The sequence below is a fragment of the Castor canadensis genome, chromosome 13, assembly GCF_047511655.1.
Source record: "Castor canadensis chromosome 13, mCasCan1.hap1v2, whole genome shotgun sequence".
NCBI classification, from domain to species: Eukaryota; Metazoa; Chordata; class Mammalia; order Rodentia; family Castoridae; genus Castor; species Castor canadensis.
In genome coordinates this window covers 37,337,951-37,364,872 of record NC_133398.1, presented here as the reverse complement: position 1 = coordinate 37,364,872, position 26,922 = coordinate 37,337,951, and the positions used below count along the sequence as shown (strand labels likewise).

At 47.1% G+C, this 26,922-nt stretch overlaps 1 protein-coding gene across 1 annotated transcript; it reads left to right on the top strand.

The window, feature by feature from the left end:
- Positions 1-6,468: 6,468 nt before the first annotated feature.
- Positions 6,469-26,854, top strand: Glipr2 (GLI pathogenesis related 2). Its single transcript, XM_020164350.2, has 5 exons — positions 6,469-6,606; positions 16,313-16,421; positions 16,762-16,865; positions 18,915-18,992; positions 25,413-26,854. Exons 1-5 carry the CDS (start codon positions 6,594-6,596, stop codon positions 25,571-25,573), a joined length of 465 nt encoding a protein of 154 aa, XP_020019939.1. The 5' UTR covers positions 6,469-6,593; the 3' UTR covers positions 25,574-26,854.
- The last annotated feature ends 68 nt before the right edge of the window (positions 26,855-26,922 follow it).

Here is a 26,922-nt window from a genome sequence, read left to right as displayed (position 1 = left end):
ATTTGCCTAGGATACGAGAGACCCTAGATTCCATCCCCATTACTGCAAAAAAAAAAACCAAAAAAAAGAGACTGGGGGTGCATCTCAGTGGTAGAGCACTTACTAGCATGCCCTAGGCCCTGAGCTCAATCCCCAGAATCACCCTTCCCCCCAAAAGAGTCAATTTACCAAGATGATAAGAGTCATAAATGCTTATTTTTTAATAAAAAAGGGTCAAAGTACATGAAGCAAAAGTAATAGCACCTAAAGACAAAATAGACAAATTGATTATAGCTGAAGAGCTCAACATCCCTCTCAATAGTTGACAGAAACAGCAGACAGGAAATCAGTGAGGATGCAAAAGACTTGAACAATACTGCCAATAGAGTTTAATTGGCATTTATGGAACATTTTACCCAATAACAACAGAATACAGTGTTCAGAGAATATTTATCAAGATAAACCCCGTCTTGGGCCTTAAAACAATGGTCAGCAGATGTAAGAGAAGTGAAATCACACAGGGCATGTTTTCTGGGGACAACATAATGAAAATGGAAACCAATGATAGCAAAATATCAGGAAAGTTCCGAAATACTTGGAAATGAAGTGACATTTTTTAAATAACTCATAAATCAAAAGAATAAACCATGAGAGAACTTAATGAAAACAGAACATAACAAACTTGGTGGCATACACCTTAAGATAGGTTTATTGGGAAATTTACAGGACTAAAAGTCCTTAAAATCAATTTACAGGACTAAAAGTCTTAAAATCAATAACCTTAACTAGAAAAAGAACAAATTAAACTGAAGGTTAATTGGTGGAGTAGCTCAAGTGGTAATGTGCCTGCCTAGCAAGCGTGAAGCCCTGACTTCACACTCTAGTACCGCCAAAAGAAAAGAAAAATTCAAACACCCAAAGTAAACAGAAGAAAAATGGAGGGGGCAGGGAGAGAGAGAGTGAGGGAGGAGGGGAGAGGAGAGAGACAATAGAAAGAAGTCAATGAAAGCAAAGTCTGGTTCTTTGAGAGCAATAGTACAGTAGATTCTCATTATTCATGGTAGTCAGGTTTCAAAAAGTTGCCAACAACATAAAATTACTTAATACTAAATCGTTGTTAGTTTCCTGTGAGCCACTGGTCACAACTTTTCATCAACAATCTGTACATAGTTTCGTGTGTGTTTCAATTATACCTGTAGTACCAGCACACGGGAGACTGAGGCAGGAGGATTGCAAGTTCCAGGCCAGCCTGGGCTACATAATTAGGCGCTGTCTCAAAAATAAATAAACGAATAAATTTCTTATTTAATATGTATTGTCGATTCATGAAAATTGGACTCACAGCCAACAACACTATAATCCATGGCTAAACGAAGGCTTATCTAATTAAAACAAACTTTCTCCATAAGACACATCACACTCTTCTTGCCCTTGGAAAGCTTATTTTTTGGCAGTAATAGGGTCTGAACTTGGGGTCTAGTGCTTGCTAGGTGAGCACTCTACCACTTGAGCCATACCTCCAGCCCTTGCCCTTGCAAATACTGGTGATACTGGTGAGCACTTCAGGACTATGTTTGGGAGCCATTCGAAACAACAAAATCACCAAGAAAAGACAAAAAAAAAAAAAGCAAAAAACATGACACTGAGTAGACTGTGGGAAGAACACTATTCACAGCATGACAGCTGAAACAGGAAAGCAGCCATCTCTTTGTTCAACCTCAGGTGAGGACTTAAGCGTGCAACTCAGTTTTTCACTACTCTGTACATGTCTGTGAATGATCACAAAAACACCACATGTATTAATTTGAGGGTCCCAAATAAATCTTAACAAGTGGGAAAATTCTATAAATAATGAAGCTTCAACTACATTGGTAAACTATAGAAGTTACCAATATCAAAAATGATAAGAGGACAGACACCATAACAGATCATATAGACAATAAAAGCATAACAAGAAAATATTATAACTTTATGCATGTAAATTTAACCACTTAGATGAATGAAATGGACAAATGACTTAAAAGATGCAATGCTTTCTTTAGAAGTACATAATCTGAATGACTCTATATCTATTCATAAAGCTGAATGTGTAGTTTAAAATCTCCCACTGAAAAACCCAAAGAAACAAACACCTTCATTGTTGAATGGTTCCATTGCTGATTTGTAGAAAATATTTAAGAATAATGTTAATTCTTCACAAACTCTTCCAGAAAATAGAAGAGGAGAAACCCTTTCCAACTTATTTTGTAATGCCAACACTAACTTTGTCCCAAATCTGAAAAAAAAAAAAAAACCTTACAAGAATCAAAAACTAACTACATAACAACATCCCACAAATCATAGGTGAGGGAAATTAAAGAAGATCTAAATAGAAAGGATGCCATGCTGATAGGTCAGCAAACTCAATATTGTGAGGTCAATTCTCCCCAGGTTTAAATATAAATTCAATGTAATCCCAATCAAAATCCCAACAGGCTTTTGTTTTTTGTTTTCCCCAGAAATTGACAAACTGACTCTAAAATTTATGTGGAAATGCAAAGGACCTAAACTTTATAAAACAACTTTAAAAAGAAAAATGGAGAGAAGATTTATACTTCCTGACTTTAGACTTATTATAAAGCTACAGTGATCTAGACAGTGTGGTATTCATATATAGATCAGTGGAATAGAATAGAGGGCCCAAATATATATATATATATAAAACGTTATATATATGTCAATTGAGAAAGAACAAGCTTTTCAAGATGATACTGCAACTGGATATTCATACATTATGTAAGAATAAAAAGCAAGGGCACCACAACCTTTACTCCACAGCACAAAGCATAATCAAAATGGATGTAAAAGTTAAAATTGAATATAAGACTTACCATGGCTAAACTTCCAGAAGAGAACACAAGGAAATCTCATAATTTCAATTTTATTGATATGTGTGTGTGTGTGTGTGTGTGTATGCACTAAACACCTCCCCCCAAGCCGAGTTCTTAAATAAAACATAAATCCAACATAAATTGGGTCAATTGCTGTTCTTTGGGTCTGACCTTGGTTACTTTTTGTTATTAATCTCTGTCCACTGGGCTGGCGAGTGTCCCTCTTTCAAGCCAGTCCGTAGCCCTTGGTAGGGGTCAGTGATGACACTGCCCTAAGTCCATTCAGTACTCTGTGCACCTGTCTACTGCTAAAGTCAACTGGAAGAGCCCACGGCAATCCACCCACCCAGACTCCACAGGTGCCACTGAGTCAGGAATTTGGCCCTGCCCACTCGCTGGCCCTTTCACCTCCAGGACTCAAGATCGCTGAACAAGGAGTGAGGGAACTCCCTCCATGCCCAGAATGGCTCCTTTGTGCTCAGCTGTCTCCACCTTGAAGTTTTGGTTACACGGAAATAGTCTTCTAGAGATTCTAGGGGTGTTATGGAATTCGTTCTGAGTACTTTGATCACTTCAGTGGGGATTTGTTAACAAATGAAACAGGGACTTGGCCAGAGGGGGTTAGATCTTCCCCCAGCACCAGAAGTCCCTTTTGAATCAGAGTAGGCAGCAGTATGACCCCCTCTAGCTCTGAAAGTACTCAAATACAGTGAGTGTATTTGCTAGACACAAGGGAAGGAAGAGGGAGGGCAATGCCCAGCCCTGCTAAGGCAAGAGGATCATGAATTCTAGGCCAGCCTGAGCTACCTAGTGAGATCCTGCCTCAAAACAAGACTAAAAACAAACAAATTCTGCCCTTCTAATCAACAAATCAGTTCAATTCACTGCCCATTTATTGAAAGGCTTTAAATTAATCTCTTTACATGAGGGCTTCCAGAGTCCCTTACCCACAGGTGTTCCCTGTTGGGGTCTAGCACAAGTTGACTTAGGCTATGGCTTCTCCACCTTATCTTCTCACACAGAGGTGGGGACCAGCTGTCCCCAATACCGGGAGTATACTGCAGCCAGGATCAGGAAAAGGTCTGGGTCTCTGGAAGTTCGAATGACCGACAGACTGCCCCCAGGGATGGGTAGAACTTGAGTTGGAAGAGACAGGCAGGCAGTGGCTCAGCACTGCAGTCTGAGCAAAGACAAGGAGTGGGAAATCCAGGGGAAACAGGGAATATCAGGACATCCAGTTGGACTGGAGCATGGGTTAAAACTAGGAGGCCAGGCCAGGCACTGGTGGTTCATGTCTGTAATCCTAGCTACTCAGGAGGCAGAGATCAGGAGGATCACGATTCCAAGCCAGCCCGGGGAAATAGTTCACGTGACCCTATCTCAAAAAAAAAAAAAAAAAACCCATCACCAGATATGAAGCCACACAACTATAACCAACTTGTCTTTGACAAAGGCGCTAAAAATATACAATGGAGAAAAAGCAGCCTCTTCAACAAAAACTGCTGGGAAAACTGGTTAGCAGTCTGCAAAAAACTGAAACTAGATCCATGTATATCATCCTATACCAAGATTAACTCAAAATGGATCAAGGATCTTAATATCAGACCACAAACTAAAAGTTGAGACAGGAAAGAGTAGGAAAGACTCTGGAGTTAGTAAGTGTAGGTAAGAACTTTCTCAACGAACCCCAGCAGCACAGAAACTAAGAGATAGCATAGATAAATGGGACCTCATAAAACTAAAAAGCTTCCGCTCAACAAAAGAAATGGTCTCTAAACTGAAGAGAACACCCACAGAGTGGGAGAAAATATTTGCCAGCTACACATCAGACAAAGGACTGATAACCAGAATATATAGGGAACTTCAAAAACTAAATTCTCCCAAAATTAATGATCCAATTAAGAAATGGGCAAGTGAACTAAACAGAACTTTCTCAAAAGAAGAAATTCAAATGGCCAGAAAACACATGAAAAAATGCTCACCATCTCTAGCAATAAAGGAAATGCAAATTAAAACCACACTAAGATTCCACCTCACCCCTGTTAGAATAGCCATCATCAGCAACACCACCAACAACAGGTGTTGGCGAGGATGAGGGGAAAAAGGAATTCTTTTACACTGTTGGTGGGAATGTAAACTAGTACAACCACTCTGGAAAAAAATTTGGAGGCTACTTAAAAAGCTAAACATTGATCTACCATTTGATCCAGCAATACCACTCTTGGGACACAGGTTACTCCAGAGGCACCTGCACACCCATGTTTATTGCAGCACTATTCACAATAGTCAAATTATGGAAACAGCCAAGATGCCCCACTACTGACGAATGGATTAAGAAAATGTGGTATCTATACACAGTGGAATTTTATGCAGCCATGAAGAAGAACGAAATGTTATCATTCACTGGTAAATGGATGGAATTGGAGAACATCATTCTGAGTGAGGTTAGACTGGCCCAAAAGACCAAAAATCGTATGTTCTCCCTCATATGCCGACATTAGATCAAGGGCAAACACACAAGGGGATTGGACTTTGATCACATGGTAAAGCTAGAGCACACAAGGGAGATATGAGGATAGGTGAGATACCTAAAAAACTAGATAGCATTTGTTGCCCTCAACGCAGAGAAACTAAAGCAGATATTTTAAAGCAACCGAGGCCAATAGGAGAAGGGGACCAGGAACTAGAGAAAAGGTTAGATCAAGAAGAATTAACCTAGAAGGTAACACACGTGCACAGGAAATCAATGCGATCAACTGCCTGTATAGCTATCCTTATCTCAACTAGCAAAAACCCTTGTTCCTTCCTATTATTGCTTATACTCTCTCTACAACAAAATTAGAGATAAGGGCAAAATAGTTTCTGCTGGGGGAGTAAGGGAGGGGGTGGAGGAAGGGAGAAGAAATGACCCAACATTGTATGCACATATGAATTAAAAAAAAAAATCACAAAAAAGGGCTGGTGGAGTGGTTCAAGGTGTGGTGCTTGAGTTCAAATCCCAGTACTTCAAAAAAACAAAACAAACAAAAAACTAGTTAGCGAGGAGACAGGTCTGGAGCCAGACTTCAGGAGTGAGTAATTTGGCTAGATCTGATAGGCCACCAGGGTCATGAGGACAGGTCAGAACCGGCAGGCCACTAGCCCTCCCTGGATCAGCTTATGCGAGGGGGTTCAGAAGTGCCCAATCCCACCCGGCTCACACGGCTGCGAGATATGTTCTGGGGTCTCCTAGACCAAGGTCCCCTTCGAGATCCAGGGTCACTCGGAAGGCGGCCTGAGTGCCTGTCGAGGGGCAGGCTGAGGCTGGGAGGGTTCTGATCTCTGGTGGTGGCACCAACCAAAACAGTCCCTCGCGCCATGACAGTGAGCAGCGGGGTCCTCGAGGCGCGGCTGTCACAGAGCTCCCGCGAACCACGTGGAAGGCGCGGGCATCTGCCCAATCGGCGCGGGGAGAGGTGACCGCTCAGGGTCGCGACCCAGGAGGCCTGAGCACCGCGTCTGAGCCTCGGGAGCCCTGGCAGTGTCGGAATCCCCTCTGCGGGGCGAGTTCCCGGGGCAGCCGGCGGGTGGCCCCGGGAGCCGCAGCCTGCAGCTGTCTTTGCCTTATAAGGCGGGGGCCGGGCGGCGCCGGGGGAGTGGCTGTGGCCGCCCGGCCCCTCTAGTCCCCGCCAAGCGGCTGGGGAGGGTCACCGAGCGCAGGGCAGCGCAGCTGCAGCGGGAGCCGAGCAGAGCACAGAGCCGGCCATGGGCAAGTCAGGTGAGCCGGATTCGGTGCAGGGATGGCTTCGGATCCCCGAGCCCCTGGACTCTAGCTTTCACCTTGCCCCGTCGCGGGCCTGGTCCCTGGGAACCGGGCCTCGCCCTCCACGCGTGGCACGCGGCACTGGCTGCGATGCGGGACCCCCTGGGTACGGGATGGAGAGGGCTCGGGGCAAAAGGCCCAGAGGCGTAGCGCGGGCAGTTTCTGGGGCAACCATGAAGCCGAGTGGCCGTGAGGCCACCAAGAGAGAAGGAGGGAAGGGGAGATCGAGGGAGGGTCCTCCAGGCTGCGAGCCAGACATTGCGTCAAGAAGAGTTTCCCAGCACTGGTGGGATTAGCGCTATGCGTCCGGCCAAGGCGTGGCTTTTGCTTTGTTTCAGGAGGGACAAAATTACAGTTGGAAAAAGACACCAAACTGTGACAGGATCTTTCCCTGCAAAGCAGCTTGCCCGTGCAACCCTTCTAAGAACACTCTGAGCGTCTTTTTCTTTCTTTCCTGGCTCCTCTCCTGAGCCCCCTCTGCTCTAGGCCAGAAGCAGTCTGGCTGCCCCTCCCCCCCCCCCCCCACACTTTATCTCAGATCTGTTACTGCCATCCCCATCTCTGACTGTCATGGTGAAGTTTCTGAAATTCAGACCTCCTGTCAGCTCTCTAACACTTTCAACCCCACTGACAAGTTGAGCCCATTCCTGATTCCCATGCCAAGGGACAGAGGGACGTCCAACCCTGGGTATTCTTTGTTGCAGCCCCTCCTGCATGGGCCCGGGACAAGTGTTCAGCCATAGAACTGCTTCCCCCAGACTCCTCACTGCTGATACTCAGCGGTGTCTGTTATCTCGGCATAGTTCCTGCCTCACAGGAGGCTCTTACAGAGCTCAGAAGTCCAGCTTTCTGGGGTTGTCAGTCTCTTATGAGGAAGGCTTGGTCCCTTCTTGGATCTGTCCTTTGAGACCTGGACTCATGAAGTACAGGGTTGGAAGTAAGTGGCTTTCCCTGGCACTGATCCTAACCTGCTTACCTCAGGCTGTAATGTAGGCCTGCCTTTCAGCCCCTGCCTGCTAATTACTTGCTGGGAGATATTGAGCAAGGCTGTTTCTTCCTCCAGGCCTCAGTTTTTCCCATCTGTACAATGTCCCATATGATCCCCAGGGTCTTTGCAATATGAAAAGGTGAAAGAGAGGTTGTCATGTAGTTAAAAGAACAAAGTGACAGGTGATGATTGTGCAAACTCTGGCAGCTGTGAGGGAGCACTTTGAGATCTCTACAACAGAAATCAACTCCCTTTTCTGCAGATTTAGGAGAAAATTCAGAAATTCTCTAAAGCTACATTTTAATCAGTTGTTTCTGGCTTCTTTCCTAAGACAGTTTTTCACAACTGCTTTTATTCAGCTGCGTGCCCATTCTTCTACCTGTTCATCCTTCCTTCCCTCCTGCTGACTTTCATCTCTGAAACAAGCTGCAGATGGAATACTGTGGAGGACCAGCTCTTGTCCTTTGGAGTGTTCATTTTGATTGTGAAATGAATAAATAAAGCTGGTTGGGGGATAGATAAACACAGCAATGCTTCAGAAAGAGGTGAGAAGTGATCCAAGCCATGAGTCAAGGGCAAGTCATGCAGGTGAGGGGTGGTGGGAGACCAGGGAAGGAAAGGGTTCTGTGAGGGCTCATCTGAGGCGTCTGGAGGAGGGGATCAATCCCAAAGGGTCCTGAGATTTGGGGTTTTATCTTAGGGGACCCAACATGCATTGAATATAGCATGACTGGAGCTGTGGCAGAGGGGAGGAAGGATTAGAAGAGGAGAGGATGGAAGTGGAGGATGGGGAGATCACACAGTTATATGACGCAATATGATATGGCAAGGGTAGGGGCTGGAGAGGAGGAAGGGAAGGATTTGCAGGCTGGTGGCCTCTAGCAGCCTTGATGACAATTTGCTGTGAATGAAGGGAGGGGTCAGAGGCATGAGTCTGGGTGCAAGATCTACCCCAGTCGACAACCCATAAATTCCTCGCATGACGACCAACTTCAAATCCTAGAAGTGGCCCTGCCTAATATTAGAAGACCCCAGCTTCTTCTCTCAGCCCTGGTCTCCCTGCAGGGCCTCAATTCACAGCATGCTAGGGCAGGGGGAGGCAATGACTTTGGGCTCAGTAGAAGCCTCTTGCCCCTAACAATAGTGATTACCAATCATTAAGGTCTTTCTGCATGACAGGCATTTTATATGTTACCAACCTTTGTAACGGTACTCCATGTCGTTACTTACCAATTCATTTTATAGATGTATAGAACTCAATACCTTGCCCAAGCTCATACTTTGACAAGTGAAAAAACTGGGATTTGAACCCAGTTCTCTGACTTCCCAGCCATGTGCTTTCTTCCATACCACATTGACAAGATGTCCCAATCCTAATTCCCTTCCCAGCTGGCCAGTGGGGATTTCCACACACCCTCTTGTATCTAAGAAACTTGATGTTTCTGTATGCACATCTCCTAGCACCAGAGGATATCAGGGCTTTAGGAACCAACTAGCCTGGAATTTTCTAGAGTGGGCCCCTGGGGCCTCTGCAGGGAGAGTCTGGGTGGGCAGAAGTTCTGGGTGTGCCCCAGAAGTTCACATCCACCTGTTCATTTTCTTGATGGTTACATTCAAAGAAAACTACAGCTGTTGTCCCATGCACACTGATAGAGAGCCTGGGGCTCAGGGGTCCTCTAGGCAGGCCCTGCCTGACACACAGGGCTAGAGCTTGAACTGCCTGAATAAGTGCTCACTCTCCCCTGCTCTGGCTCCTTTAATTCACAACCTGTGTCTACCTAGTCATTCATGTTAGAGACAAAGGCCGAAGAGGCTATTGCTTCAGGAAATGGATGCATTGTTCCCTAGGTAATTGAGCAACTTTCTTTTTTTTGTTGTTGTTTTTGTTTTTGAAGTGCTGGAGTTTGAAATCAGGGCCTCATGCTTGCTAGGCAGGTGCTCTATCACTTGATCCACTCCACTAGCCCTTTTTTGTGTTGGGTATTTTTGAGATAGGGTCTCACAAACTATTTGCCTAGGCTGGCCTGCAACTGTGATCTTTCTATCTCTGTCTCCCAAGTAGCTAGGATTATAGGCATGAGCCACTGGTGCCCAGCAAGCAACTCTTCATTACCTATTCTTGCCATTAGGAAAAGAGGTGGCTAAAGAGGGACGTGTGCAAGAGTGCAGGCAGTAGGAGGGGAAAGCAGGTGGTGGCTTAGGTCTGGCTCTAATAAGGACTCACTGAGTAACCTGGGGCAAGTCACATAAGGCCCCAGACGCTGACTTCCTCATCTGTAACAAGTTGAGGAACCCTGCCCTGGTATCTTCACTGTCAGTGTCAGAACCTCATTCATTTCTTCTTCTTCTTCTTTTTTAATGTTGTTATTAGTTTATGATATGTGTTCAGGGAGCTTCATTGTGACATTTCCATATATGCAGATAGTGTACCTCGATTGGTTCAACACCTCCATTGTTCTCATTCTTCCTCTTCTCCCTTCTTAAAATGACTTTGACAGGTTTCAATATTCCATATCCATACATGTGTAGGAAATACATCAACCACATTCATCCTTCTTTACCCTCCCCCTCCTGTTAGTACTACCTCCTTAACAATCCTATCCTTTGTTGTTAAAGTGTTTGTTCATTATTCAGTGTGGTTTTATCTTGGTATTTTACCTATAAATTATTTATTCTTTTACTTACTCACTTATTTACTCACTCACTCAGCAATATCCAGGCTTGGAGGTACTAAAAGATGTCTTCAAAATTCTTTTTTTTTTTTTTTGTAAGACAAGGTGTTACCAGGCTGGCCTCAAACTCCTGGTCACAAGCCATTTTCCTGCCTCACTGAACCTGGCTTAAAATTCAATTTAAATAATAGGTACTCTACTCCCATTAAAGGTGTGTGTGTGGGGGACCAGATGGAAGCACATTCTCCCAAAGCCAGAAGCAAAAGAGTTTCTACCCAGTAGCTGTAAGTTGAGTTGATATTCAATAACTGTTCATTTTGCTGCAGCACAGTTCTAAATCCTGTACAGAGATTAAGTCATTTACTCCTCACAGTAGCCTTGGAGGAGCTACTGGTACCCCCATTTTATATGTGGGGGAAATGCCACACAGTGGGATTAAGCAGTGTGGGCCAAGTCACAAAGCTAGTAGAAGCAGAGCTGGGATTTGCCCCTTAAATTGCTGGGAACCTAGGCTTTAAGAGCAGGAGTTACCCATCCAGAATTTTTTTTTTTCTTTTCTTTTTTTTTTTTTTTTGTTGTTGTTGTGGGGTATTGGTAGTGCGGGAATGGAACCCTGGACCATGCACATGCTAGGCAAGTACTTTACCCCAGCCCTCTTTCTTCCTTATAAACAGGTAAAACCAGCTTTTCCCCAAGCTGCCTTCCTGCTGCTTGCCAAGGGGTCAGGGGGACCTGTCCATCGTTCTTGTCCTGGACCCTGACTGTCATGGCCTCTATGGGAGGGACTCTGTCGAGGGCTGAGATGTGAAACAGGAAGCCACGGAGGAGGAGGAATCAGAGGGGGTGGTGGGACACAGATCTGCGCAGAATCCTTATGCAGCCACCAGCAGTAGAGACCCAGAGCAGCCTGTGCCATATACCCCAACAAACAGCAGCCCCAGGAAACCCCTGCCATCTCCAGCAGCCTGGTCACTTCTGAGCCACAGTTGCTGGCTTGCTGGGACTCCTCAGGCAGTTCTGGCTCTGAGAGCCTTGGCTCAGAGGAGGCTCTTGAGAAATCTTAGATTTTGTTGTTATTGTTTGTTTTTTTCCCTCTCCTTTCCGGGATGGGAAGGCAGCAGCCAACCTGGGCTCTTTCCTTCTATGATTCTCCTTAGCTGTACCCACTGAACCTGATCATCTTCTAAGTGACCCCTCTGTCATTCCTTTTGGTGACTCACAGGCTGGAGTGGGGGGCAGGATCCAGTTTCCCTCTTGATAGTAACTTCCATCCACCCACTAGTGTGGTGTAGGGGTGTAGCTTACTTCCCTTCACAAGCCTCAGTTTACTAGTCACAAAATGGGTATGGTAGTGAAAGTCCCACAGAAGTCGAGAGAGTTAATGAGGTCACGCACAGGCCAAGTGCCAAACAGCCTTGGCCAGCAAGCAGAAGAAAGAATCATCATGGGCCTGCCTCTCCCTTCTTCTGGGTGGCACTCTGAGGCTCTGTGACCTTTCTGAGTCACAGTTTGCCCAACCCTTCCCCCATTATGAGGTGGCTGAGGGCCCCTCTGCCTAACTGGGACTGGGTGTTTTCTCTTTGACTTTCCCCCTATGTTTATCTGTGTCGTTGAGTTTTTCTATCTCTTGCTGGGTGTACCTCTTTCTGGGTGTGGTCACCATTGATAACTTGTCTCCCTGGGCTGTCGCCCTGCTCTGAAAAAGCCACCTGGGCTAGGGCCTGGCCGTTGTGGTAGAAGGGGACTCCTTGGACTGCCCAAGGAGTAGGGTGGGTGTGGGGGCCCAATGCTCATAGCTAGTGAGGTGAGAGGGGCTCTGCTTCTCCTTATGGAAAAACCTGAACCCTTGCAGAGCCCCTGGCCCACTGGGGATCCCGCCTAACTTCAGCTTCTGGGCACTGAGCCTGGGTTACGCACAGCAACTTTCACTTTTGCTCCTTCTAACTTCCCTCATTCTGGGAGTGCAGTGACCTAGTTTGAAGCAGCCGTTTGTGTCCCTCCCTGCCGAGGAGGCTGCAGAGCCTACAGCACCATGGGGTCCAGTGAAAATTCACCCCAACACTCTGCCTGCTTTAAACTGGCTTCCCCTGAGCCATCCACCCACTCCCCTTACCTCTCTTTCCTCCCCAGAGCCCTCAAATATCCTAGGTGCCTTCCACCCGGACCCATTCTGTGCCCTTGGCCTGTACCTCATGTCTCCTGTTCTAGCAGCACCTCCTCAAGCAAGCCTTTCCTGTGGTTGCAGTGTGCATGCCACCAAGCCTCAGGCATCTCTCATGGTGTCCCACTAGACCCACATGGCCCTCCTGGATATGGGAAATTGAAGGCACTTTAGGATGAACCTGACCACACATGCCTGTCATTCAAACTGGGACTCCTGACCATGTGCAATCTGCACATGTCCTTGCCTGTACACATATACTTGGTTTGATCACACCATCTCCATAGAAATGCTCAGGAAACTCCTGGAGGTCTTGGGTCAGTTGTTCATCTTATCTCCCTCACCTACACTTGATGGGACCTTATGGGGTCTCAGAATTGGGACTTGAAGGTCATCTGACTGAGTCTTCACCCACTGTAGTCTCTGAGAGGGCCTCACCTGCTTGCAGAGAGCTCACCGACCTGAGAGGGAGCCCTTGCTGTCTTCAGAAAACTTTGACTTGAGCTGGGCACCAGTGACTCACACCTGTAATCCTGTTTGGAAGGCTGAGATCCAGAGGATGGTGGTTCAAGGCCAGACTGGGTAAATAGTTCTCAAGGCCCCCTCTCCAAAATAACAAGAGCAAAATGGATTGGAGGTGTGGCTCAAGGGTAGAGTGCTTGCTTTGCAAATGTGAACCCCTGAGTTCAAAAGCCCAGTTCCACAAAAAAAAAAAAGCTTTGACTAAAGCAAAGTCCTTAAGAGTTGAAAATCTGTCATCCTGCTCTTTCTATCTCCTGATCCCAAATGTGCCCTCTGGGTTCCAGAATTAATCAAGGACCATTGTGTCTTCCAGTTTGCTCTTGAGAAACCACTCCTCCCAAGACCCCATTTCTAGCCTCTGAATGCCCTTCAGATGGGCTCCACCTCCCAAGCAAGACAAGGGTCTGACAGGGTGCAGCAGCTACCACCCAGGAGGCCCCTGTGGTTCTGATCACACTGCCCTACTGTCTCCTTAGCATACTATCAACGAGACCCCATCCAGTGCCCAGGAGTTGCTGTGGCTCCCACTATTTCCCCATGAGACATTCACTGAAAGCCTGTGATTCTATGTCCCAAATTCCTGAAACCCAGAATATGCAATGTACCATCTAACCGTTTTAAAATGGTAGTGTTAAGTGTATTCACGCTGTTATGAAATACAGCTCCAGAAATTTTCATCTTGTACAGCTGAAACTCTACATTCACTAAGCCACCTCCCTTTTTCCTCCTGACCCAGGAAACCTGAAATCTTTGTCTATCATATCAACAAGGGCCATCTCTGGCCACAATGTCCGGAGAGTTTCTGGTTGTAACCCTGCCTTCCTTGTGCTTGGTCACCATTACCACATTCTCACCTCCATTCTCAACTCATGCCTTTGTTCTCATTTCCCCATCTCTGCCTGTCAATCAAAACCTCACATATTTGAAGTTCAGAGCCCCTCACCATCATCCCTGCCCAATGCCACATTCCTGTAACTGGACCTCCTTAATGGCAGCCCCCACCAAGCCCCAGAGCCCTTGAAGTTGACCCACTTCCTCTTTTAATTTGTCAAAAAGCCCTTGGACACCTCTGCTACCGCAGCCCATTCAGGGTCCTTCCCCTGAGCTCTGGGCTCCCTCCAGGGTTCTCTGAGCATTGCCTTGAAGGCCCAGGAGTCAGGGGATTTGGCTGTGGGAGAAGAGGACACCCTGTTGGACCATCTTCTCAGCCTTGGGTGGAAAGGCAGCAGAGGAGAGGAAGGCTCTGGTGAAGGTGACTGGGGAGGAGGAAGGAGTGTGGCACTTCCTTCTTGCCCCGGTTTACACCCTTCCTGACACCACCCACGGACAGCCCTCAAAGGAAAGGATCCTGGTCAGATGTGGCCCTCACTCACAATCCACCCCCACACCCCTGTCCACAGAGGGGGACTCCTAAGACGGGCGCTCATTGCCTTCATGTCTTCATTTAGCTAGCACCTGTCATGGCATCTTTGGAGCCTCAAATCAGGGGTCATTTTATTGTAGTTGCTGGTAAATGGAAATTTCCAGATTCTTATATCCTACATGGATGCATCCGGGCAGGATATGTAGATGTAATGAGAATGATAAGTTAGGAAAAGGAGTTATAAAAGGTCACCATGGGCCAGGTGTGGAAGCTGGAAGTAGAGACAGAGCTCTCTGTGTTTCAAGGAGTTTTTAAAAAACATGCTAACCTGTGGGAGGGGAAAAACTTGGGCAGTTTTTGATCATCAATAATGGGTGAAGGGATTGGGTGGCTCTGGGCTGGGGTGTGATCAATATTCATGTTTTTATCTGAGGGATAATGGAAGGTGGAATCACCAAGGCTTTTTGTTTTGCAATTTACAACAGCAAAAGATAGCATTGGGCTGAGATAAGGTGGTTTAGAATAAGTTACATGAGGTCCAAGAAGTTCCATGGCATCTTTTCCTATGTCCTAACCTGCCTCAACCTTCTTCCTGATCCCCCAGACTTTATTAGGTTGCTCTTCTCCAAGTTCCTCTTAGACCTGTGCTTACCTGTCTGGTAGCACTTATCACATTGCTACTGTCTGTTTATAAGGCTGTCTTCCCTTCTATGTGTGAGCTTTTTGAGTAGGAATGGCCGATTTGTCCCTAACTCTCTAGCACACAATGTGGGACCTGACACACAGGAGGTACTGTGAGAACAGATGAACAGCTGGTCCACGATGGAATGGATGGTGGATGGATGGCTGCTGCTGTTGAGCAAATGATGATGTTGGATGAATGGTGGAAGTGTGAATGGATGATGTGGATGGATGAAGGGAGGATGGGTGATGATGAATGGTGTTTGGATGGAGGGACTGATGAATGACTTTGGATCGTTGTTGAATAGATGTGATAGTGAATGGATGGGGTTTCATCTCAGATCCAAAGCAGCGTTACCTTGCCTTTTCTAAGTGCATGACCCAGTTGGGCACAGGTGTCACTTCTTCCCTTACTGTGGCCCTGGACCCAGCTAACACACCCTCTCCCCTCACCCCTCAATCCCCCACTTTCTTTTCTGCATTTGCACTCTCCTCTCACTCCATATCCCCGTGGCTGCCTTCCCTTGTCCTCTTTTCTTTACCTATTCCCCTGTCTTGTTTTCACTAGTCCAGGGTGGGCACTGTCCACCCCAACCAGTCTGCTTCTCTCTGGATTCCCAACTCCAGCCCTTCCCAGTCCCCATAGGTCCAGTCTGGGGTACCCAGTTTCCTTCAGACATCATTTTATTTTATTTTTTTGTGATGCTGGCATTTGAACTCAGGGCTTACACCTTGAGCCACTCCACCAGCCCTTTTTTGTGATGGGTTTTTTGAAATAGGGTCTCTAGAACTATTTGCCTGGGCTGGCTTTGAACCTCAATGTTCCTGATCTCTGCTTCCTGAGCAGCTAGGATTGCAGACATGAGCACCGGTGCCTGGCTCCTTTAGACATTTTCTTTCAGAAGTCCTGTTGCTGACTGCCCAGTCCCCCAGCATCTGCTTTGCACCTCTGTCCATCTGTGGCTTAGCGGCTTATAGAGTCTGAGTCAAATCAGCTCATTCCCCTGTCCTCATTCAGTGGTGTCCCACTGCCTTGGAAAGAAGACCCAAACCCCCAACATGGCCCAGAAGACGCTGCACAGTCCAAGGGGGTTGGACCTGGAAGATGAGGGAGGATAAGGATAAGTGGCATCTGGAGCACTGGGTGTGGGAAGGGACAGAGGTCTTTCCATGTGGCCTGAGGTTTGAACTGGGCATTGCTCTGAAGCATGCCATTGTCCTTCGGTGGGTCTTTCCTCAGCACTGAGCCATTCTCTGCTTTGCCATCCTTCTAGCTTCCAAACAGTTTAATAATGAGGTCCTGAAGGCCCACAATGAGTACCGGCAGCAGCACGGCGTTCCCCCACTGAAGCTCTGCAAGAAGCTCAACCAAGAGGCTCAGCAGTGAGTCCCCCAGCACCCCAGGGGGCTCAGGCCTTTCATGGGGCTGCTGCTGCCGTCACAAAGGGGGCACTGGGTGGTGCATTTGGGGGTCAAATACAGCCAGACTTGAATACCACCATGTGATTTGCCCAGGCAGGTCCCTTTGTTCTTCTGAGCCTCAATGTGCACCTCTGTAAAATGGGACTCTTGGGAGGCCCAGAAGCCATGCGGGTGTGATGCTCCACTATTTCCTCCCTGAGCCCAGTCAGGGAAGGACACAGCCACACCAGCTTGGGGCTCAGATGTTGGGGGTGTTCCCTGGGCTGGGCCCTCTCTGAAGAAACTCCATGGACTCTGGCAGGTATTCCGAGGCCCTGGCCAGCACGAGGATCCTTAAGCACAGCCCAGAGTCCAGTCGAGGCCAGTGTGGGGAGAACCTGGCATGGGCATCCTACGATCAGACAGGTGCGTCTTTCTCGGGTCCCCTCCCTCTGCTCAAGCTGAGCCTAGGATGGGACCACCACAGATCTCTCCTGACCCCAGCACTCTTCCTGATTTAACCATGATGTAGCCTCAAGCCCAGAAAGCGAGAGGAAACCCAGAGTTCTCTGACTCTGTTCCCTCACCACAAGGGCTCCAAAGGCTGGTTCAGGACAAAGCCAGTACTGGAAGCCAGGGTCAGAGATGAGTCAGACTGAGCAGCACCCCTCGGGAGCCCCCAGGCTGAGGAGTGGGGGCAGATGGGGCAGAGGGTTCTGGACAGTCTCAACCTGATCCTGAGATGCCGCAGCATTCTCAGCTACTGGGGACATTCTCTTTTCTAATTTTGTTGTTGTTGTTACAGTGCTGGAATTTTACTTTCATAATCAGGGAAATGAAATAGAGCTTTTTCCATTTTGGAAAAACTAACGGAAAAGACAGTTCTTCCATCCAAGGTCTCCGATGGAATATCATACCACACTGACCAAATATTTTCAAACTCTTTGGCTCTTACAGCCCGACAATGGCTTTTTAGGAAAATGCCAGAGAGAGCTGTCTTGCCCTCTGGAGCTTTCTTCAAACCCCAGTGGGAGAATGACTCACTCCCCAGCTTCACATTCCTGGGAGTTCCCAGGGGGAGCCCCCAGCCCTCTTTGTTTCCCTAGCACAGCTTAAGTCAGAGCCCCCTCCCTCCGGGATGCTGTGGGCTTGCTGTGAGGAAGGCAGCAGCCCCCTCTGAGGCCTTGTCCTAGCCTGCAGGCTCCTCCTAGACCCAGACTGTAGCCTTGGTGGGCTGGGAGAAAGGTGCAAGATAGAAAGAGCTTCAGATGGTCCTGGGAGATGCTGTTCTTCCCAGCCTCATCTTGGATGCCTTGGATCCCTGGGGCACCATGCTCTAGTCACCACCCTCTCTGGCCCCAGTTACTCCAGAGGGGCGTTGGGTAGGGGGATCCTAAGGCAATGGTTCCCACCCTTGCTGTACCCTGGAGTCTTTCAAAGAGCTTTTTATGTGTTTTTTTGCTAGTTTTTTTTTCCCCCGGTACTGGAACTTGAACTCGGGGCCTACATCTTGAGCCATTCCACCAGCCCTGTTTTTTTGTGTTGATATTTTCAAGATAGGGTCTTATGAACTATTTGCCCCAGCTTGCTTCAAACCGCAATCCTCCTGATCTCTGCCTCCTGAGTAGCTAGGATTACAGATATGAGCCACCACGCCTGGCTCGAAGAGCTTTTTAAAATGACCATTACCTGGCTCTGCCCTCCAAAGAAACTGATAGCACCAATCTAAGGACCCAGTCCTCAGGTTTGTTTTAAATGGTCCCCAGGTGAGGCCAATGTGTGCTCCATGAGCCAGCAGCAGCCACGGGGAACTTATTAGAAATGCAGAATCATAGGCCCTTCCCCAGACCTACTGAAAATGAGTCTGCGTTTTAACAAAAACCCAGGTGATCCACGTTCACATTAAAACTTGAGACTTACTGCCCCACGGTCCTGGCTCTTAACTCTGGCCCTGACTTCAGTAGCTCCTAGAAAATGCTTGCTTGCATCCCCACCTGGAGGGACAGTTAAGAACCCTCCTGCCCGCAGAGGCAACCCTTGGCCTCCCAGCCCAATTGCCTTTCTTCGTGTGGGTATTTTAGGAGCCATATATGGGATAGAATGAGGGTGGAGTCACCCGGAAGCTCAGAGCATCACTGGAAGGCCCTTGGAGTGTACTGCATTCAACCTTGTAGCAGAGGCTCAGAGAGGGGAAGGCCTTGTCCAGGACCATACAGCAAGTCAGTGGCAGGGCAGAGACTCCAATGCAGGCTCCTTGATCCTGGGATCCCTGACCCCATGAAAACTCTTTCTTCATCCTGGATATGCTCGTGGACAGGAGTCCCTAGGAATCTGGAGAGCACAGCCCAGATTCTTTAGTTCTTTGTGTTTTATCAGACATCCAATTATGGGATGGGTAGTTTGGGGTTTATGGAGAAGATGGAGGAGGAGAAGGGACTTTGTTGCTGAGTTCAGAACAGTGCCTTTTCCATACAGGAAAGGAGGTGGCAGATAGATGGTACAGTGAGATCAAGAACTACAACTTCCAGCAGCCTGGCTTCACCTCAGGAACCGGTGAGTGCAGGGCCCACCAGTGGCCTGGGTAGGTGGCAGGTTGGGTGTCTGCCCTCAGAGAGGAACTAACCTTCAGAAAGTTAATCATTTCCCTCCTGCACTAGCACTTCCATATTTTCTGAGGTTTGACCTTGCAAAGCTCTCCTTTTCCAAATACCTGCCCCACCCTACCCCACACATGTACCCCTCCATCTGAGAGCCCCAGTCGGCTGGTTCCCACCTCCAGCTCAGGGTTCTACACAGTCCTGCAGTGTGTTGTAAAAGAGATGGATTTTTAGAGCTGTCGAGAGCTTCGTTCCTGAACTGGTGTCTCAGCACCTCTAACTGGTTATCCTGCTTAGGTTTCTCCATCAGGCTCTCTGGCAGCCAGAGAGCTGCCCCGGGGCCTGCTGTTGCTTCCTGGGGCCCTCAAGAAAAGGGTCAGGCTGATCTTAACCTCTTCTCTCACACCCTTCCTCCACCCTTCACACCTTGCTGCCTCCCTGGTATTTCCCAGCACCTTTTCGCTCAAGTTTGTGCTTCAGCTGAGCTTGGGGTTAAGAAAAACTGGGTCTAGTCCTAGCTCTGGCACTATTTGTTGTGTGGACTTGAGCCAGTTTTGTTTTGTTTCGTTTGGAGATACTGGGGTTTGAACTCAGCCTCTACTGCAGGAGCCAGCCCTTTTGCCTTGTTTACTTTTGAGATAGGGTCTCACTTTTTGCCCAAGTGGGCCTGGACTTCAGTCTTTCCTGCAGTACCTGGGTGACAGGCATGTGCCCCCACATCCAGGTTTTTCCATTGATATTAGGTTTCATAAAGTTTTTACCCAGGATTGGTCTAGAACCACGATCCTCCTGATGTCAGCCTCCCAAAGAGCAAGGATTACAGGTGTGAGCCACAGGAGCCTGGCTGACTTGAGTCAATTCTTTTTCTTTCTTGTCCAAGGGAGAGGGACACTGTGATGGCCTTTAGGGGACCTTCAAGAGCCAATGATTCAGATGCAGGAGGAGCCTTCTGTGGGGACCTTCCTCCTCTACACCTCTTATTAGAGCTCAGGCAGCAGCTCTGTGCTATGGGTTCCTCTGCCCCTTTGCTGGCCTCACCCACCTCCTTGTTTTCCTCAGAACTGACTCAGATTCTGTCTGGGCTCAGGACAGAGTTGGAAGGGGTGTGAATCTGTGTGGTCAGAGGCACCAGGGAAACTGAAAGGGAGGATTTCTGCCCTCTCTCTCTCCCTCTCCTACCACTGTCCCACCCACAGTAGAGCCACTTTGGGCCTCTTTGGGTTTCTTCAGAAGCAGGAAGTAACATGCTCTCAGAGCCAGTCACTGTTTCCTGTGGCTTTCTGCTCACCTTCTGGGGCAAAGGCTCTTGCAATCCTTTGGTCAGGACTCTTGGAGCATTTCTCCTCCCCATTTCCTTCTCCAGAGCTCCAGGCTGGGGAGCAGAAGGCTGCTGTCCAGGGCCTGAGTGGGGACTGACATTGCCGCAGAGTGAGGGCGAGGGATTGGTGACTAAGGATGTGTAGGCAGAGCTTTGTTTTCTTTTAATAAAGATCAGTTTCCAGATATGTGTGATTCCATAGCTTCTGGAATTGCTTTTCACATGAACAAGATTCTTGAGTAATCGGACGTATGTCAGAGCGAGTTCTTGGTGCTTGTTCGTGTGCACACCACTTAATGGTTATGAAGCACCTCCACGTCCACTCCACACTAGCCTCACAATATCATGGTCTTTCCTCTGCCCATTTTACAGAGGAGAAAACTGATGCCTACAAAAGGCAAGAGGCTTTTCGTATGGCTTCTGTCTTAGATCTGATGACTCTTCCTGGCCCCTATGCTAATGTGGGGATCTTACAAGAGTCAGAGTTGGGAATGGGACCCAACTCCTCCTGATCACTGATCACCTGCCCCAGCCATCTCCCACCCATAAAAGGGACAACCCCAGAGAACCAGCCCTTGTGCCATCTTAGGTCCAGTGGACAATGCCTGGGGACAAATGGACCCTGAGCCTAAGAAAGGAGTGGCTGGTGTTATAACTGGGGTTTATGAGACCCTCAAAGATCCTCAAGCTCATCCTACATAGGCCCCCAATTCCCACCCCCCAGATTCTCAGTCTCCACCTTCTTCTTGCTATACCATTGTTCAGGAGTTCACACCGTTGTGACCAGAGTCCATTGGCAGTGAAAGGGCCTTTTTTTTCTTTTTGCCAATGATACTGGAATTTGAACTCAGGACCTCATGATTGCTAGGCAGGCACTCTACCACTTGAGTCCCTCCTTCAATCCTTTGTGTGTGTGTGTGTGTGTTCAAGATAGATAGGGTCTTGCGAACTATTTGCCTGGGCTGGCTTCAAACCGTAATCCTCCTGATCTCTGCCTCTTGAGTAACTAGGATTACAGGCATGAGCCCCCAGCACCCAGCTAAAAGGGCCTTTAAAGTACCCTGGAATCTACCAGCACCCTCAGCCCACCCTTGGCAAGCAACTGTGATGAAGGGCTCTGGGTTATGCTATGTGCTCTTGTAGAGGTACATTTCTTATAATTACTTTGTCATATGCTGTTTAAATGAGGAGACTTGTTTGTTATGAAAAGTAATACTTTTACATGGTAGGAAGTTTGAAAGTGATATAAGCTACATAAAACCCTGACCTCTAGCACCTAAGAAGTCCTCAAGTGACACCAGTCTCTTCTGTATCATTCTAGAGTTATTCTGGGATTATGCCACCATGTGTGTATGTGTGTTCTCTTTTCCCCTTTTTCACACTGTGGGGTCAGAATATGTGTTCTGTTTTGCATTTAGCAGAGTTTGTTCCATATCAGTGCACAGAGAGTTTTCTCATTCTTTCTTACTTTTGTATATTATTCCTTTGCTAGGATATGCTGTAATTTATTCATAGTGTGTTTTTCAAAGGCATATTCTAGGAAGTTTGGGTCTATAGCAGGAAAGAAGATATGATTCTTTTAGGACAAAAAGGAAGGAAGGGAGGAAGGGAGGAAAGAAGGGAGTGAGGAAGGGGAGAAGGAAGGAAGGAATCAGGAGGGAAGAAGAAAGGAAGAAATCAGAAGGGAGGAAGGGAGAGAGAGGGAGACAGAAGAACTGTGGTTATTGTTTAATCTTCTGATGGTTGCTAAGGAAGTTATGTCCTTTTGTTTTTCTCTAAATACCTCTAACTGAATTAACTCTGTGCAGATGGAAACCTCTCTAGTGAGAGGAAAGATTGCTTAGTCTCATCTCTTTGGAAAAAGCTGCCACAGGCATTTGTGCTACTGATGTGCACTTTGTGACTAACCATTTGCTTGGCAACCAGTGGATAAATAGCAGCTTCTTCCTTCTCTGGGAGACAGAGAGAAGGGGCAGTCAATGGCAAAAGCATGTGGCCTCTTGAGAGAAGGCTTGTGTAAGAAAGGGCTAGAGCCTTGGCAAAGAGAATACCTAGAGAGGCAGTAAAGCCAGGCAATGCTGCCAGGCTCCTGGAACAGTGCCAACATTATAAGGACCAAGGATAAAAGGGCAAGAAACTGTTCTCCTCTAACAGGAGCAGAAAACCAGTTTATTGAGCAAAAGTTAACCCACATTTAGGAATATGTGGTAAGGCTGTAGAATTGTGCTTAGAGTTTAATTTCTTTTAATTCTTGCTTCAATTGTATCATAAGGATTGGGGGCATGGCTCAAGTGGTAGAGACCTTGAGTCCCTGAGTTCAATCTCCAATACTGACAAAAAATTATTATCAATGATATGGATTAATATTTATATTTGGCTATTTTCTTTTTTGTTGTCGTTGGGTTTTGGGGGCGGGTGGGTTTTCCTTATTTTGTGTTTTGTTGTTTCAAAACAGGGTCCCCTTCCCTTCCCTTCCTTTCCCTTCTTTTTGAGACTGAGTCTCACCGTTTAGCCAAGACTGCCCTAGAACTCACTATGTAGCCCAGGCTGGCCTCAAATTCACGATCCTCCTACCTTAACCTACTGAGTGCTGGGATATAGCACTGGATGTGTACCACCACACCACACCTAGCTATTTTCCGTTGTTAGAGTGGGAGAGGCAGTACTGAGGTTTGAACTCATTGCCTCATGCTTGCTGGACAGGTCCTCTACTACTTGAGCCAAGCCTCCAGTCCTGTTTTTATTTTTTATTATTGCTATCCTAATGGGTGTGAAGTGGTTGCCCTCTTTCTTATCTACTCTGTGGAAAGGTTAGCTGCTTTAATCATGATTTTCCTCCTCCTTCCCTCTCTCTTCCTTTCTTCATCAAATACTTACTGAATGTCTACTGTGTGCCTTACTTGTTGCTAAACATTGGGGATATGGTGGTCAATAAAATAGATATGGGGCCTGCCCTCAAATAGTTGGGCCAATTGCAAATAACATATTTAGGAAAAAACAGTATCTTCATTTAGGGTTGCTTAGCAGGTGAATGCTATCCTGCCTATGAGATGGAAATAAGCAGCCTCTCATTGGTTTCTGTGAATGTCAGATACTAAAGATGGGAGGGACAAATGCCTGACCTCTGCTCCCAAGAGATCAAAGGAATGTATGATTGCTCAGAGTTCATTAAAGCATCAACCCTTAGACTCCAAAGGAGAGGAGAGCTGGAAGCCAAGCTATGCAAGTAGCTCGGAAGGACCCATGAGAGAACAGACAGCTTGAGATGTAGGGGACTTAGCAAGCCCCAGAATTGTCCCCCAGTGAGGCTATAGCCCCATGGTCTCAGAGCTCCAAACATAGAAGACCTGCGCTTCCACTGAGGCAGAACCTGAGTCCAGGCTGGTTCTCTCATTTGACTTTTACTTATTTATTGTATCCTCTCATTCACTGAGCAGAAGCTTATTTTACTTTTTTTTTGGGGGGGGGTAGTAGGGATTGAACTCAGGGCCTCACGCTTGTTAGGCAAGTGCTTTGCCACTTGAGCTATACCCCCAAGCTGTATTTTACACTTCCATGTGCCACACTATGTCAAGGTAACGGCTATACATTGGTAAATAAAAGAAACTTATTCTTTGCCTATGTGGGGCTCATAACCAAAGATTAATTGAATGATCAAACAAATTTGCCATTGTAAATGGTCAGAATACTGTGAAGGGAAAAAAACCAGGGAGGTGTTAGGTAAATAAAAGTGTGATTGCAAGTCTTCTTTGAATAAGTGACATTTAGCCTGAGACCTAAGGGACAAGAAGCTGTTGGTCATCAGGAAAGCCTGGTCATATTATGCAAGAGGCCAGTGTGAGTGAGCAAGGCTCCCCAGTGGGAAACAACTTGGCATGTTCAAGAATGGAAAGAAGGCCACTGGGCTGAAGAATTATTTTTCACTCGAGGTGCAACCGGAAGTAAGCAAAAGATTTTTAACTTGGGGAAGTACATGGATGTGATTTCTATCTCAGAATGATCACTTTGGCTACATAAGTGAAAGATGAATTGGAGAGGGCCAAGGATGATGCCAAGAACCAGTCAGAGAGCTATTGCAGTGGTCCAAGAGAGACAAGTTGTGGTTGAGACCAAGGGCTGGGGAGGAGATGGATTGAAATACATTTTAGAGTTTAACACTTCAGGAATAAATGGTGGATACTTAGGAGGGACATTAGGGAAAAGGAAGAATGGAGGCCCACCCCTGGGAGGTACTGATGATGCAAATAAAACGGTCAGGAGAGGAGTAAGTCTGGGGGAGGGGGACCAAAATTGAGAGTGAGGTTTGGATAGATTGCATCTGTGAGTCATCTAAGTGGAAATGTGCAGTAAGTAGTTTCTGGAACACAGAGCATATTTGAACTGGAGAAATAGTTTGGGAGCCAGAGAGAGATGAAATTGCCTAAAGTGTAGTGTAGAAAGAGAAGCAAAAAGCCCAAAATTGAGCTATGGGAAGTGTAGGTTCTCCAGCATTTGCAAGGGAGGTAGGAGAGCAAGATGAAGAGGTAGAAGGAGTGAGAGAGACGATGTCATGGAACTCAAAAGGGGAGAGTGGTTTGTAAGAGGGACAGCTGATTCTGGTAAGTGTTCCTGAGATGTCAAGTAAGATGAAGATAAAAGTGACCATTGGGAAGTAACATAGGGATCGATGCTCAGAGAGTGCTGATCGGGGGGCAAGGTTGGGAGTATATGCTGGGTAGGCTGGTATTGCAATTGCTGGGGCCCACTGGCCTTTATTGTGATCTCTGGAAGACCATTAGAAAGTAAATGTTGAGGAGGCTGAAGTCTGTGTGGCTGCTTTAGAAATCCAGCAGTTGCTGGGAAGGAAGGAAGGAAGGCGGGCAGGGAGGGAGGGAGGGAGGAAGAAAGGGAAGAAGGGAAGGATCTGATGTGTTTTGTCTCTTCTTCCTCTGATTGGTGTCTGCAAAGAGCAGGGTGCCTAAGCCTGGCAAGACGGTGCAGGGGTTCAGGAATTCCTTGCAACATCTTTCTCAATGCTATGTCACCTCACCTATTGCCCTCTCTGCCTATTCTCTGCAGGACACTTCACAGCCATGGTGTGGAAGAACACAAAGAAGATGGGAGTGGGGAAGGCATCTGCAAGTGATGGGTCCTCCTTTGTGGTGGCCAGATACTTCCCAGCAGGGAATGTTGTCAACCAGGGCTTCTTTGAAGAAAATGTCCTGCCTCCAAAGAAGTAACTTGTCAAATGTCATGGGAAAGCGGGAGACTTAAGAATGTGGGTATGAAGTGCCTAAAACAATGAAAACCCAGCTGCATGTCTATCCCTGGGGTGTGTGTGCTTGTGTGTGCCATGCAGGTGAACATCTTCTGGGCACACACTTGGATATACAGCTCTGTGTGAGCTCATCTTATTAGAGGAATGAGTGTCTGAAACATTTACCCAATGGTTACCCACACAATTATTTGAATTTAGGGGTGGGGGGGATCAATTTTTTTTTTGTTATTTTTTAAGCAAACTTCTTTTGTACCTTTCTTACTTCTAATACCTATCCTTAGACATTTTGTATTCCAAATATTTGTGATGCTGAGAAGTGAAGGTCCTTTATGTGGCCTTCATGCATTGTAATCTACTTTTGGTAGATATTTAAGAGTATTAAACCTTCATTTCAATGGGACACAAAGCAGCCTGTGTTGGAAACAAGGGGCAGCCAGAGTCACTTCACAGAACCATGGACATTCTCAATGGAAGACATGATGTCATTCAGCATGTCTCCTGGGGTTCTCTTATGGAATTGCCAAAGAACAAATGGAGAACAAACACTTCCTTACATTTTTAAACCATTAAATAGCAAACTTCCACCACCACCACTACACCTCTTATCCCCACACATCTTTTTCTTAAACTCTGCTGCATTTCAGAGCTCAGAGTGCTACCCCTGGTTTCTGGGAAGTTGGGCCAAGTCTGGATGCATACCCCTCCCCCTTACGTGGCCCGGCCTTTTCTAGGAGAGAGCCCCTCACATTGCCTGGGCTCCTGGCCAAGCAGACTTGGGCCAATGAAGTCAGTGGTGTGCGGGTTAGGGTGAGCTCACTCAGGGCCCTGCCCCCACCCGGCAGAAGCCCAGGCCTATTCCTGGCAGTTGTGGCTGCAGCTGTGCTGCTACTCCCTTCTGGAATGTGTGACAACCCCAAATGTTCCAGGGTGGTGTCCCAGGCAAGGGGCTTAGAAATGCTAATGTGGTTCTATGTTTTGCCTCAAACTAGACAAAGTTCCCTGGAATCATAGTTTTACAAGGTCCATATGAGATGGACCAACCCAGATGACCAGCTGAGAGTCCTTGAAACATGGCTTCTCCCTCTGTCAAGGTAGCAGGGGTCCAGGAAGGGGATTGCTGGCCAGTCTTTGAAACAGCTTTCTGAAGGTCTGCATTGCACTGTGAACATGTCTCATGCTGTGCCCTCATTTCATCCAGGGATATTGACTAATAAGACAATAAAAATTTTTCTTTTGTATAGTATCTTCCTCTAATGTGATTCATGCTGATTCCAAGTGGGTGGCTGAGACAATTAGTTTCTTGAGTAACTC

Coding starts and splice junctions, on each gene's coding strand:
- Glipr2 (XM_020164350.2), top strand. Junction 16,866..18,914: donor GGCATCCTACGATCAGACAG/GTGCGTCTTTCT, acceptor TTTTCCATACAG/GAAAGGAGGTGGCAGATAGA. Junction 18,993..25,412: donor TGGCTTCACCTCAGGAACCG/GTGAGTGCAGGG, acceptor TATTCTCTGCAG/GACACTTCACAGCCATGGTG.